Source organism: Nanorana parkeri, unplaced genomic scaffold (assembly GCF_000935625.1).
Source record: "Nanorana parkeri isolate BGI_ZX_2015 unplaced genomic scaffold, ASM93562v1 scaffold132, whole genome shotgun sequence".
NCBI classification, from domain to species: Eukaryota; Metazoa; Chordata; class Amphibia; order Anura; family Dicroglossidae; genus Nanorana; species Nanorana parkeri.
In genome coordinates this window covers 2,108,698-2,123,469 of record NW_017306400.1, presented here as the reverse complement: position 1 = coordinate 2,123,469, position 14,772 = coordinate 2,108,698, and the positions used below count along the sequence as shown (strand labels likewise).

At 42.1% G+C, this 14,772-nt stretch overlaps 1 protein-coding gene across 1 annotated transcript in view; it reads right to left on the bottom strand.

The window, feature by feature from the left end:
• Positions 1-14,772, bottom strand: part of SLC41A2 (solute carrier family 41 member 2) — a 58,155-nt gene that overhangs the window by 12,565 nt on the left and 30,818 nt on the right. The window contains exons 8-9 of the mRNA XM_018553888.1: positions 10,076-10,207; positions 8,050-8,198 (exon numbers count right to left, since the gene is read on the bottom strand). Of these exons, the coding sequence (XP_018409390.1) occupies positions 8,050-8,198; positions 10,076-10,207 (281 nt within the window). The remainder of the gene's footprint in view (positions 1-8,049; positions 8,199-10,075; positions 10,208-14,772) is intronic.

Below are 14,772 nucleotides of genomic sequence, written 5' to 3'. Positions count from 1 at the left end.
CATATCCGCTGGGACCCGGGCGTGACAGAATAGTGGAACCCCAGATGGATCCAACGGAGTTAGCCACTCATATAGTATACCCCGTTCCAGGAAAGCTCTACAGCGATTCTTGGGTTTTGCTAATTTCTATCGGAAATTCATTAGGAATTTCTCCTCTGTCGTTAAACCCCTGACGGCCCTGACTAGTTCCAAACTAGTCTAACCACCGAATCAGAGACGAAACCCCTCGGTCTTCAACCAGACGCGGAAGGATTCCTATTTAAGGGCACAAAACTGTACGTTCCCTCTAACATGAGAGTTGCAGTTATACAACTACTGCATGACGGTCCATTGGCAGGCCATCCAGGGGTCTCCAAAACTCTTGACTTAATCAAGAGGCAATTCTGGTGGCCCCAAATGTCTAAAACCATACAGGAGTATGTCGCCACTTGTGATGTATGCACTACTTGTAAACGTGAGAGGAAACCTCCATACGGGTTACTTCTGTCACTTCCAATACCAAATAGACCATGGGAAGTCATCTCTGTCGACTTCATAGTTGACCTACCTACTTCAGACAGTCACACCACGATCATGGTCACTGTGGACCTCTTGACCAAGATGGCCCACTTCACTCCTTTAAAGCGGTTACCCACAGCAAAAGAAACCGCTCAGACGTTCATCACCAACATAATTAGGTTACACGGAGTACCCACTAGTATCATATCCGATCGAGGGAGTCAGTTCGTCTCGAAATTCTGGAAATCCCTCTGTACCACCCTACAAATTGACCATAGAATGTCCAGTGCCTACCACCCACAGACGAACGGACAGACCGAAAGAGTCAACCAATGCTTGGAGCAATACCTGCGATGTTACTGCACTCACCTTCAAGATGACTGGTATACCCTATTACCTCTTGCAGAATTCGCGTATAACAATGCCAGCAGTTCTTCTACCCTCCATTCACCGTTCTTCGCTAATTATGGGTTTCACCCCACACAGATACCAGCTTCAATGATTCCCACCAACGTACCTTCCTCAGCACAGTTCATGTCCGAGCTACAGCAAGCCACGGAGAACCTAAAGCGGAATTTAAAGGCCGCACAAGAACGCCAGAAGCACTACTACGACCTCAGACAACGTGCACCTCCATGCTACCAACCAGGCCAAGCGGTTTGGCTCTCCACAAGGAATATTCGGCTTAAAATACCCACGAAGAAGCTAGGGAAACAATTCATTGGACCGTTTCCCATTGAAAAGGTGATAAACCCTAATACCGTCAGACTCACCCTACCTTCGGAATACAAGATCCATCCGACATTCCATGTGTCGCTCCTCAAGCCCTATAGGCCTGATCCTTTCCCTAGCAGGGTATCCACCCCGGCCCCTCCTATTGAGGTCCAGGGCGAGACTGAGTATGAAGTCGCTAAAATCCTCGACTCACGAAGGAAAGGGAGCTCGATACAATATCTCATACGCTGGAAGGGGTATGGACCTCAGGAGGACTCATGGGAAAACGAGAAGGATGTCCATGCTCCCAGGCTGAAAAAACAGTTCCACCTCAGATACCCTAATAGGCCCTCCGCGGGGTACTGTAAGGTCGTCCGGGCACGTCCGGCGACGAGTGTGCGCTCCAGGGTGGAACGCACCCGGAAGTGCATCGCCGCTGTTCACGTCTCCCCACTATTACGCCGGCCGATGCGTTCCACCCTGGAATGCGGAAGTCCGAGTCGCGTCATTCAGGTTCCCGCGCTGGCAGCCTATTTAAAGGCTCCTGCGAGGTTAGCAAGGCGTTCCACTATTGAGGATCGAACGCCTTGCTAACCCTCCAGCTAACCAGCCATTGGGAACCACCAGCACTGGACCGTAGCCTGCCATCTGGGACTTGCTAAACCCCCTGTTGCCTCTGGACAGCTAGCCACCTCAACAGCCTGCCAAGAGGATCTCCCACAGCTGCCATCACTGTGCTGACATCCACCCAGCAACTCCAGTCTGCAAAACACCGCTCTGCAATACTCCTTTCTGCTAACAGCAAGTACTCTACATCTATGGTTTCATTTGTAATGTCAGTGAACTACTTACATTGATCAGTATTGGGGTCACCATTGACTTTATTTTGGGTTGGAGTACTTAGTTGTTTAGACACTACCTGCCCAATACTCTTCCTAAATTATATGATTCATTTGTCCTTACTTAACAGTGGTCTATGAAGTAATAGCCACTACTGCTCCACTGAGTCACATACCGGTATATGATGCACGAACCCCTAACTCACCGTTAGTTGTGAGTGAAGCCAGAGGTTCAAGCCTGAATTACCGCCATACTACTCAGTCCAGAGCCCAACTCCTCCTAATAACTCTGTCACTGAGATCCTGTTACATATCCGCTGGGACCCGGGCATGACAGAATGAGGTGCTCAGAGAATCTCATGACAATCAAAGAACCAAATCAATTATAGCTGAAATTTCTTATGGAGGTGATGTTTGGCTGCAGCTATGTTATTCCAGCACATTTATGAGGTTGTAGTTTTATTGTGAATTTCTCAATGTTAAAACACAATCATAAACTGCATACATATCATTCTATCCATGAAATTCCTTGTGTGCAGTTTGTATCATTCATACAAATCATTAGGTTTATTTACACATCTCCCTGGCTCTCTTGTCACTCTTGTTACATCCATTATACAATGCGTGTTTCTGCTCTTGTATTTGCAAGCCTTATTCAATTGAAACATAAAAAGAAGAAACTGTCTTTCCTGGGCTAGAGAAGTCAGAGAGCTGCAGCGTGTGCATATTGAGTAGACAGCTAAATAAGTGCTGTCAAATTTATACACTGTCAGATTGCTTCCTGAAAGAAATAAAATATTGAATGATAAACAAGATAAAGGACTCAGGAACCCAGGTGTATCTTATGAATAATAGAGAAAACCATTTTCTCAAGGCCGGTATTGGAAGTACAGCACTTAGTGTGCATGAGGAAAATGTCTCCTCGCTCTGGATTACTCTTATTCATTTTGGTTTAAGGCTCTTTCCTTTACAGCCAGAAAACATTGGGCAATTGAATGCATTTTGTTACTGACATGAATAGGTTAAAAGACTTTATTAGAACGTCTGCACAATACTTTCCTCAGAAAAGGTTAAACAAAACTTCATGAAAAAATTGTTTGGGCCAAGGCCAAGCATCACATGAGTGTCCGCCTTTTTAAAGATGACTCTAGGGAGGTTATCAAGGGCACTTCACGGACAGTGTCCATTAACAGTGTTCATTAACCTGTCTGAGAATTGGCCTTGAGCGGAGATCTGGCAAATATCAAATGGACTGCTGTGTCTAATACTATTTGAGCCAGTGACAGCTCAGGTGAGATACTCCACCTAAACTGTAGGAAATTCCCCTTCAGGCTAGAGATATTATGGACTTAACCCTCAAGGAGTTAGCATTGAGACACCAATTTATAAAATAACTGTTGCAGGCAGATAAGTAGAATTTGGTTATGTGCACAGATGTGAGTTGCCGTGCATTATATTTCAGAGCAAGTTTTACATTTGTGGTATACCAATTGATAACCAGGTGTTTCACTTTTTCAGTATTGGCAGGCCACTACCTTTCTTAAACTTCTCCACCATGACAGCCATTGTTCCTCAACTTGAATTCCTTTCTGCATGCCCCAAGACTTGACAACTGTCTCTGTTATTTTTTTGGTATAGGATAAAAACTATGTTCTGGAGCAGTAATCAAGTGGTGACATGGTACCGGAGGTTAATCCCTACAGTTGCATATGATCTATGTGCTGGAGGTGTTTTCTAATTGATTACTGAAAGTGGAACATGCCTTGAAAGCAGAAGCATAGTCAACATTACAGCCTGTCCTAATATGCAATCCAATTATATATACTATGTGTTGATCCAAAATCCTCCAAAGCTGTCCCAATATTGAGATCTAGAGGTTATTATTTTTGATGCCGATTAACTCTCATATAAACAGTATCCTGGCCATGCTGAAGATGTTCAGGGTGCCTTGCTGGGATGATGTCCTCCTGTGTTTCGCATAAGCACTCACTCTCATCAGTCTTTGTTTACTTCCCGAAACCCCATGTGACTAGTGACTAGTGACAGCACAGGGTTAGTTAAATTCTCTACCTCCTTTTCTTACTATCGTGAAGGAAGCTTGCACAATGGCAACCTTGAATTAAAAGCAAGGATTGGCTGAGGGCCGCAACTAACGATTATTTTCATAATCGATTAGTTGGACAATAATTTTTTCCGATTAATATGATACAAAATTATTTAAAATATCATCTTTAATTTAAAATAAAATACACAAACGGTGGATGGGGGCAGAGCAGCTAAGTACTGAGCAGAGTTGCGGCAATGGATGGCCGATGAGCAGATAAGTAATGGGCAGAGTTGTGGCGGCAGACGGGGGGAGTGGCTGAGCACCGGGCAGGCTGAATCAACTAATCGATAATGAGAATCGTTGACAATTCTCATTATTATTATCAATTTTGTCCATTAGTTGTTGCAACCCTAGATTGGCTTTTTTGGCCCATGCATGTACAGGATGACTTGTTTGGCTTTAACTAACCACTACATTACCACGACTCTAAAAAGCGACTCTACAGAGCGTGTAATTCTCTAGAACACTGTCAGTTTATGCTACTGACATATATTTTGCAAATACAATTTTTCCCCTTAAAGGTTTGTAATCTGGAAGTTAGCAAAGAGCACAAAATAACCCACAACATTAACAGATTCTAAACCAATGTTTTTATTTTGACCTACATAGCTCATTTCTAGAAGAGAACTAGAGCAAACAAAAACTGTAGCATTCCCATAGCAGCCAGTAAATATTTGCAATCAATTTTCTAACCTATATAAGAAACATCTGTTAGAAGCACAAGACAACAGTCTACAGTAGTGCTAAAAAGTCATGCTGTGTTGAAGATTTCAACCACAGTTTATTGCGGGATTTCACGGGGAATTTCTCTCCCATGTCACACAGTAGTACCACCACCATAAACTGAATTTCTACTTTTGCAACCTATTTTTTTTTAAATTGCTTCTTGCACAATGCATGCTCTATAACGAAAAAAATATATGCATGTTAAAACTTTGGCCAAACCTTTATTTACTAATGTCCTTCTGTCAAAACTCAACATGTAGCGGGCTGACAGTGCAGGGCCGCGCTGTAGCCAGGAAGGATCTTGCTATGGCGCCCTGTGCGACCGCACAGCCCGCACACCCCAAAGGCCGGCCATGATCCCAACAATATTGCCAGGATCCACCCTGCTGCCTAAATTGATAGCTCTCTAGAGGCAGAGGCAGCTGTGTCCACCCCTTCCACTGTATGTCCCTCCAGTCAGAGCTAGGAGGAACAGAGAGGGGAGGGGTGAATCCCCGCAGGGGATGGAGATTGACAGTCACCACTTTCTGCAGGGAGAAGATCGTGAACTGAGCAAATCAGTGGTATGTGATAGAGATGACGTGTGACATCTGCAGTGTCAGACATCGGCTCTAAGTATGGGAATGAGTGCATTTCACTCTCCCTATAATTCTCCTTTAATGAGACCAAGCCCAATCTGTCCCTAATCTTTTGATGGTGACAGAAAGAGTTTCCTGTCACTTAGCAACTGAGGGAGAAGCTTGCAAAAGCAGCTACACAGACACATCTAAAAAGGTAAGAAATCTTTTTTAAATAATTGTTTTTAGGTATGCTGTGTGAATACATATAGTGGGGTTTTCTCAAATTTGACAGCAAAAGTGGAAATACACTTCAAAAACAGATTTAGGGCAGGTGTTGATGGGCTTTTGCTCAAGACTGGTTTCCTGTCCATACAAGTCTATGGGGATGCAAACGCAGCTGAAGCAGGTCAAATACAGGTCAACTGCACCAGCAATGAATTCTAAATGATCTCAAAAGTGTCTCAAACTGAAGTCTGGAGCAAGCTGAATTTTCACATCAAATCCCACTATGGCTGCAACACCTAATCGATTTAATCGATGATAATCAATAAGAATCGTTGTCAACGATTCTCATCATCGATTAGTTGATTCCGATTAGTTCAATACCCCCACTGCCACCGCTCTGCTCCTTCGCTCTCCTTGCTGGGAGCCATTGCATCCTGCAGTCTGTGTCTCCTTTGATCAGAGGGCACACAGAGCGCTGCAGTCGGCGCCCAGCAGGGAGTAGAGACTGCTGTGCCTCTGCATTTCCCCGCTGCTGTCCCTCCTCTGTTGCCCACATGCCTCCGCTGCTGTGCCCCGTTTCTCTGCTGCTGCCCCCATGCCTCCTCTGCTGCCCCCATGCCCCCTCTTCTGCCGGCGGTAGAAAGCTGGCGTCAAGTCTCCCATCCAGTGTCTGAGAGCAATAACCAGCCTGCTGTTGGCTATTTTAAATTGCAATAGCCGGCTGGCTATTGCACCCATCCACTGCCTGCTGTCAATCAGCAGAGAAGGACCTGAAGGAGAGCTTTCTTATTCTGCTGACTGACAGAAGGCAGTGGGCGGGTGCAATAGCCTGCTATTGCAATTTAAAATAGCCAATAGCGGGCTGTCTATTTCTCCCAGCCACTGCCTACTGCATTTCCAGTCAGCTGCCTCAGTGATAACAATAAAGTAAAAAGAAGTTAAAAAAAGTTAAATGAAATTATAAATACCCCCCAAAAAAGTTTAAACGCGAACGCTTGCATACTAACAGAAAGGCAAGTTGGGTGCACCTACGTACGAAAACGATGATTACGCTACACATGTCAGGTGTCGCTGCGTGTGCCAGAATGAGAGCAATAATTATCGGTCCAATATTCATACACACATTCATTCATAACTCTAAACTTATGACTGGGCTTTTATATATTTATTTATTACAGGTATTTATATAGTGCTGACAATTTACACAGCGATTTACACAGTAAACATTCACATCAGTCCCTGCAGGTCCCTATCACACATGCATATATACAAGGGCTAAAAAAGTATTTTTTTGTTTCGACCTGACAAATTCTTCTGCGAGAGGTGCGTTGTGGTGCCTTTCATTTTCAATGGCACCCCAAACGCGCCTCCCGCCTGCAGTATAATCGACTGCACTGGAACGCGCGGTACTGCAATGCTGTACGTTCCAGTGTGGTGCGATTGCAAAAAATGTGCATGCAGTTTTATTTTGAAGTCAACTTTATGTTTGTAACACTCCATTTGTGTATTTCATTTGACATTTTTTTTCAAATGTTATTTTATTTAATTTTTACTGATTAATTGAAAAAACATTTGGCCAACTAATCGACTATGAAAATAATGGTTAGTTGCAGCCCTAAATCCCACCAACAGAAACTCCATTCACGCCAAAGCATAAGTGTAGCCAGGCCATTTAGAGGCTTTTTTTGCACATTTTTCAAGCGTTGTTATGCACATCTTGCAGTACCAGAACAAAAACGTCCGTTTTTGTCGCCATAGACTTTTAAATGGGAGCTTACGTGCATCTTTTAGGTGTTCCCATTAAAGTTTATGAAGCTATAACTCATGATTGTACCCCAAAAGAAGCTCATGTACTTTCTTCAGCTTCACACAACTGGGACAAGCGACAATGCTCCGGTATGAACAGGGGCCATTGAAAACAGTGGGATTCCTCTTATTGAGCGTTGCCGTAGTTCTACAAGATAAGATACCTTTTCTAATGCAGGTTACAGAATAAAAGAAGGTTTATGATTGGTTAAAATTGCCACTGTAGGTTTGGAAAAGTAAAGTGGGCTAAATAGGAGAAGTGGAATAAGTAGCTGACAATAGATCATAGCTACAACTTGGCAGCACAAAAACTATTCATTCCTAATCATATTTCCACTACATGAAATCTCTTTGGTAACATAGTAGCTAAGTGACAAATGTAGGCAAAAACAGATGTCGCTGGGTGCAATTCATTAAGCATATGAACATGTTTGTGTTGTACTTCAGACTGGCTAATGAGAAGCGGATACGCTGTGACAATGCCATTGAATACAGAAATCTGGCAGCATGAACAATTGGAGATGATAAAGAACACAGCACTCCGCAGTCAAAACATTACAGTAAGAGTTCCTACCTGTAATAGAGCTGCAAATAAATAAACCACAATGAAGATGGGAGTCAGGGACGTGTGACCACTCTTCATTAAATAAATGGTGTATAAAAAAATTAAGTGTCCGGGGATGACGAGGGAAAGGAGAACTTGAGCCGACTTCCTATTTGGTCCTATGAAAGAGAAAGAATTGCGTTAGGGGTCTAGGGGTCATGAAGTCATTAAGGTAATGAAATCCTGCTCAATAATGTATCCCTTGTGCTCACTTTCATCAATCATTATTTAGTGATAAAACAAAATGTTATGGTATTTTCAAAGTAGTAATTGGCAACCTTTGTCATGTTACAACTGGGCATGTACATCTTCCAGGCATCTGGCAGGACATATATCTTTAAAATATATGTAATTAGAAGATGCAGTACTCGGGACTTTTCAGCCTTCCTCAGGTTACAGAAACACATATAAAAAGGTCAGTAAGCCTTAAAAAAAGACAACACTAGGACTTTTTGTTAAAGGCAACAAGTACAACTCTTTGGGCAGATTTATTATAACCTAGTACACCAATGAAGGCATTTACTGCATTTTGTATTCCTGACAATAACTCCTTATGCTTATCAATAAAGGCAGGCTGAAATCCATAAAACCTCACCAAGCTCAGGAGTACCTAGTAGCTCAGGAGTGACATTCATTAGTAGGAAAAACTACATCATTTTAGCTGCTGCAGCCCAAGATAAGCAAGTAGGAGTGAGAAACAGTCATAGTGGATCTGCTAACTCCAGACATTTTTTTTTTAGTTACAGATTGAATAGACATCTGTCATGTTTTTATTCCCGTCTGTGGCCCCTGTGATGCCCATGCAAATAAAACAAGGGTTTGTCACTAGCACACACAGCAGTAAAAACTAGTGTCAGAAGTTCCACCTCTTCCCCATTCTAAAAATACATATTTGTCCTTGGTCCTGTTTGAAATATTTCCTATCATTTCCTGTGCTGGCAGGAAGTGGGAGAAAGGACTCCAATAAAGATGTAGAGGGCAATAAAAGATTGGCAGAGGATCCAACACTTATCCCCCCCATTTCCACCCAACAACCTTCCCTCTGTCTCCCCCTCCTCTCAAATGAATAAAATACTTCAGCTGGAGTTGGGATTAAAAAGAAACATACTGAGGAAGTATATTAACTGCCATTACTAAACTTTCCCTCTGAAAACACTAGTTCCCTGGTTGGGAGTCATTGTCCCAAAACATGGATGCAGATTATGAGCTCTGACTGCATTCTTGCTTTCTTAGTCTGCATGCTTGTTTCAATGACTGACTGACTATTTAAGTCAGACTGCTAACATTTTTAGAAGATCGACAATAGCAGCCTTCATATTTGGCCCCTTTCACACATGAGGTAAAGATCAGATCCGCCTGTCAGTTTTTCAGGTGGACCTGATTGAAAGCTCATTGTTAGTCTATGATGTCTACGTGCGTCCAATTAAATCTGCTTACGTCCGTCTAAGGCTGAAATGAAAACGGAAAAGGGTTCAGTTTTTGCGGACCGAAATGAGACGGATCAGAGCTAAAAGGATGTAAACAGATGCACATCCATTTACATCTGCCTGCCCATACACTCACCATGGGCCCGTTAAGCTATGTTTTTTCCCTCCATCACAAGATGAAGGGAAAAAAACTAAACAGACTCAGATGTCACAAAAGTGACATCCTTTCCATTCTGCACCGATTCAGCAGGGAATCTGTTCATGTTCTAAATGGGTTTTTTTTTCAGTTTGGATTTCTTTTAAGGCATGGAACCAATGGCAAAAGAGCTCTTGAAATGGGTCTCTAATTTAGTTTGATATAAACAGCGGAGCATTGACATTTTGAACTTAGGAACACCTAGGGTGTGCTGTTTCTGGACACAGAATGGATTGTGATGATGAAAGCAATCAGGTATTGAATGACTCGGTGGGGACAGAATAAACTGGGATTAGCAGTGTAGAAAAAATGAATGAATAATAATAGAAGAAACTTATTATCGTGATTTTCATTAGACTACAATTAAACATACCTGCTCCACAAAAGGTCCTACAAGGATGGTAACACCCCTTTGCATCTTCTGACAGTTCCCCAGGAATGCTGTGTAAGTGAAGGTAGGTGGAAATCCTGCTGGCCTGAATGGCTACTAAATTTCCTCCAATACCTGCATGAATAAAACAGATGTTTAATGACAAAAGAATACATTCATCATTATCTAATAAACTGATGTTAAATTGTAACTAAACATCACAACTACAATTCATTTAATTTTTTTTTTAATTTTTTTACCCCTTTCATTTTGTTCTGGGGATTTGCACAATGACACACTTCCTGTCCAAGGGTGACAATGTTCACTTACTGTACTGTATCTTTAGAACAGCTACAGGTTTACCCTAGGCTGCTTGCTCTAGCCCCCCTGATTCTCAACTGGTGGGTCGTGACCCAAAAGTGGGTCGCAACCCCATGTTCAGTGGGTTGCCGCATGCCTTCCTCAGTTTCCACCTTTTGCAGCACTGCCTGTTCTTGATCCATTCAAAATATGCAGCCCGGGGCTGAGTGTCAGCTTGAGGTGGGATGGGCTGGGGCTATGGCCGTGAGGGAGCTCCATCCATACGTACAGCTCCCTCACGTGTCCTGTCGAGGTGTCTGGACCAGAGTGATGTCACATTCTGGCTTCCGGCACCTCTACAGGGCACACAAAGGGAGCTGTACAAGCAATGCACAAATGGATGGAGCTCTGTCACATCACAGCAGCCCACACTGGACCCCAGGCTGAGGATCCACTCCAGTTCTGGTAAGGTATAGAGACTGGGTGGATCTTTTAAAAGGCACCCCAAACGCATCTAACACCCATAGTTCGATCACCCGCATCGGAACACATGGAACTGCAATGCTGTGCGTTTCATCGCAGTGTGACTTGGGTCGCGACTTAATGACCAAGGACAAATGTGGGTCCTGAGGCTACACAGAACCACTGCTCTAGACTATAGAACAGCTGACTCTCTCCATAACATAGAGGGAAGGTGTTCTGTAGCGCAAAAAAGCCAACTGGGCAAGGCTGTTAACACTGCTTTGGTCCCCGGTTAAAAACCCAGTCAGGACACTATCGGCAAGGAGTTTGCATGTTCTCCCTGTGCTTGCATGGGTTTCCCCCGGGTACTCGGATTTCCTCACACACTCCAAAGACATGTTCGAAAGGTTAACTGGCTCCTGTCTCAATTGGCCCTGTATGTGTGTGCAATAGGAACCTTATATAAATGCATATAATAAATAAATAATAATCCACAGTCTTTTAATCCAGTATACTAGGCTTTTTAGCTGTCTGAAAAGGTATGATGATGTAGTCACTTGAGGTATCCTAATTATGAACAGACATAAATTTGCACTGCTAGATTCTGTATTTTTTTTTACTTGATGACTGCCGCATTTTGGCTTTGAAGGTTCGCTAGCATACTGTGCTCTTCCAGTGTGGTCAATATGAATTAATCAGCTGCTTTTTCTTTGCTCATTATTGCCTATATGGTGTATGCTTTATTAGAAATGCCATGGGTATGTTATGAAAAAACCCAGTGGGCTTCAAAAGCTATTTGAAACAGCTTTTCCATTAATCCTCAGTGCAAGGCATCCTGTTATGGATGTACAGATGATAGCGTGTGCCCTCCTTTTGATGCTAAAAGCATCCTTTTTCTCAGTTGTTGTCATCCTAAGCGTTTTATCCTTTTCCATATAGGTCATCTGCCAGTGCTGGGTCTAAAGCATGAGTGCCTAAATAAATAGCATAGCAGCCTGCCACAGATCAGGGTGAAACTGCTGAACAGTTAGCAAAGTACAGCAATCCCTTAAAAACCAATAAGCCTTAAACACAATTGGATTTTATAAAAAGTATTCAATAAAATAAAGCAGCTATTTTCTACGTCATTTTAGACCCCCATCAGTCTAGGGAAGCACTTTGTTCTTTACTGTCTTGTGTTTACATTTTTACACCTTTACAGAAAAAAAAGCAATTAATAGATCATTCTCTGCAATCAAGAAGTAAACAGAAGCGTGTTTATCATCTTTAGTATTCCCAGTCCCCTGTACAATTCAATGTGTTGAGCAGAGGACAGCTCTGGCTGTAAATAATGATGCTGTCAGCCCAGATCATGTTCTGAACAGATGATAGGGACTTGGCCAAACAGTCCATACTTCAGACCCTTTGTTGGAGAGAGTTAACTCCGTGACACCCTTTAGAGAGGATGAAGGAAAAGCTGCTTCAATTGGCCGCTGCAGCTCTCGTTTACAAAATGACACCAACGAATGCTACAAGTCATTCATAAAAGCCAGTGACCCTGATACATCTGATTGGACTTAATCTCCAAGCAAACTGGACTCTACATTGAATCAAAGACCATGAGAACTTCACTTAAGTATTTTTCACTTTTATTCAATGCTGTTTGACTGTTACTTATTGTGTGTTTTGTCATTTCTTTGTGTAAATATTTTCTTGCACTCTTTTTTCTCTTCTTTTCATTAAATCGATGTTTAAAAACTATTGAGATGAATCTCTAAATGCTCTAATTAGAAATTAAACTTAAACTTTTGCCTCTTTAAAAAAAAAAAGTTGCTGTATTGTAAACTCTGCTACATTTCTGTCTGGGTGTAGCAGCAAGTGATAGACATTTCTTTTAAAAGGTCAGAACTGCAGCAGCAGATGGTATGAACAGTGCACCGTTCTGTTAAAACATGTGGGGGCGGCCACTCTGTGTGTGTAAAGGGTTAACTGCACAGTTATCCTCCCCCAGTGATGACCACTCTCAAGGCTGCTGGTGTTTAAATTGTTGTCCCAGAGGAGGAACATTTCAAAACAGGGTGGCATCTGTGAAAATAAATGTCACAGGTACCCTTTAGCCTCACTGGAGCCACTTCCTGTCGGCAGGCAAGCACCACTTCTGAGATGATATCACCATGTTAAAGATAATATGAGATTTTGGCGATTGGGTTTGCATCCACGTTAATATAGTTGCAAGAGACTACACAAACACTGCTATTTTTAAGACATTTTATAAAGAAGCCAAGTGTCTAAACACATAAGTAAACACCAGATTAAAGAAAACATGTTAGGTAACTAGAATCTTACAGACTAATGCCTTGCCAAAGAGAAATCTGATATATAGACATGGATGTCACAAGATACCATAAGCAATTTCATATCGAACTGCACAAGGAACCAGTGAAGGGGTTGGTTGAAAGTCAAACATTTCTCTGCGACACAGGACATAAGCGACCTGAACAGATGCAAATCTTCTTTGATGCTTTTGAAGGAATGACATTTGCTTCACATGTCACAGATTTACTTTCAAATATTTACTTGAACATCAAACGTGTAGATGACCCCCGCATTGGTCCAGACAGATACAGCAAATTATGCAATGCACCTCAGCAAAGGGTCTATTTTAGGATAACAGAACATTTCGTCAGCCTGCCAACTGAAATGGTCAATTACGATTGAGTGTATTCTGTACTGATGCTTATAAGGGAAAGGATACTTCATTGCCTAGAAACGAAAAAACTAATAATGTATAATGCATGTTTATCAGCAAAAGCAATACTTAATTAGTACCTGTACTAGGATGACTACTGCCACGTGGCATACGGGTATGAAAAGAAGTATAGTCCTACTAACTGTAACTGCCTGTCCTATTTACCAGAAACACATGCAAATCTCGTCTCATAACCACCTACTAAATTCAAAGCACAGTGTGAAGCATTTACTCTCACATATGAGCAAATAGAAGTATGTAGGCATATTACCTAATGAAAATCATAATGAGATACTAATGTTCCTTTACCTCTAGAAGGTTCCAAATCCAATAAGTGTAACCATAGGACTGAATATTGGCTCAAAATTTTATTTATAAAATATCTAAAGGGTACTCTGGATTGAGATTTAGTGACTGAAGGAAGAGGACACGGCTCTAGGCCAACTCTCTTACTGGGTATTCATTATGGCCAGATTAGTGGAAAGGCCACCCTGTGTTACATAAACAGGGGTAGTAGAGACAGCAACAATAGATCCGAAGTTGGTTGTCTATTTCTGCCTCAATGCACCTAATGTGTTGTCATACTGGGTGAGACTGGCGAAGGGCATTATTACCAATAATGTTCTTATGCCTAGTGTACATTCTGCATCAGAGACCAGAGGAGAAGAGCTCTAATCAAAAATTCAGCTGACAAATGTTTTAGGGGTATCAGGCTGCCCTGTCATTATCTTAACACATTTCAGGACTATCTGAGCATGAAAACATTGTGGGAGGAATTTATCAAAACTAGAGCAAACAGAATCTGGAGCAGTTGCCTATGGCAACCAATCAACATCTCTTAAGTTTGCTCAGGTAAGATTTGAAAATGAAAGAGAGACGCCGATTGTCTGCAGTGCAAATCTGCTCTAGATTTTGTCTGCCCCAGTTTTGATAAATCCCGCTATGTATACTGTATATTTATTTGTCTTGTTAGGAATTGTGTGGCCATAAAGATTTGTACTCCATGTAGTCGGTAAAGAACCATAAGACTGGCCTAAGGGATTGCATTATGTTTTGAAAATGTGTGTATTCTACCATAGGTAAAGGATCAGCTTAACACCCAGGCAACTATTATTTTCGGAAAGATGAAGAAATAGCAGATTTCTCTCAGTAGAAAAATTGGTCCTTAAAAAGGACCAATATTGCATAAAAAAAAAAAAAAAAAAAAAAA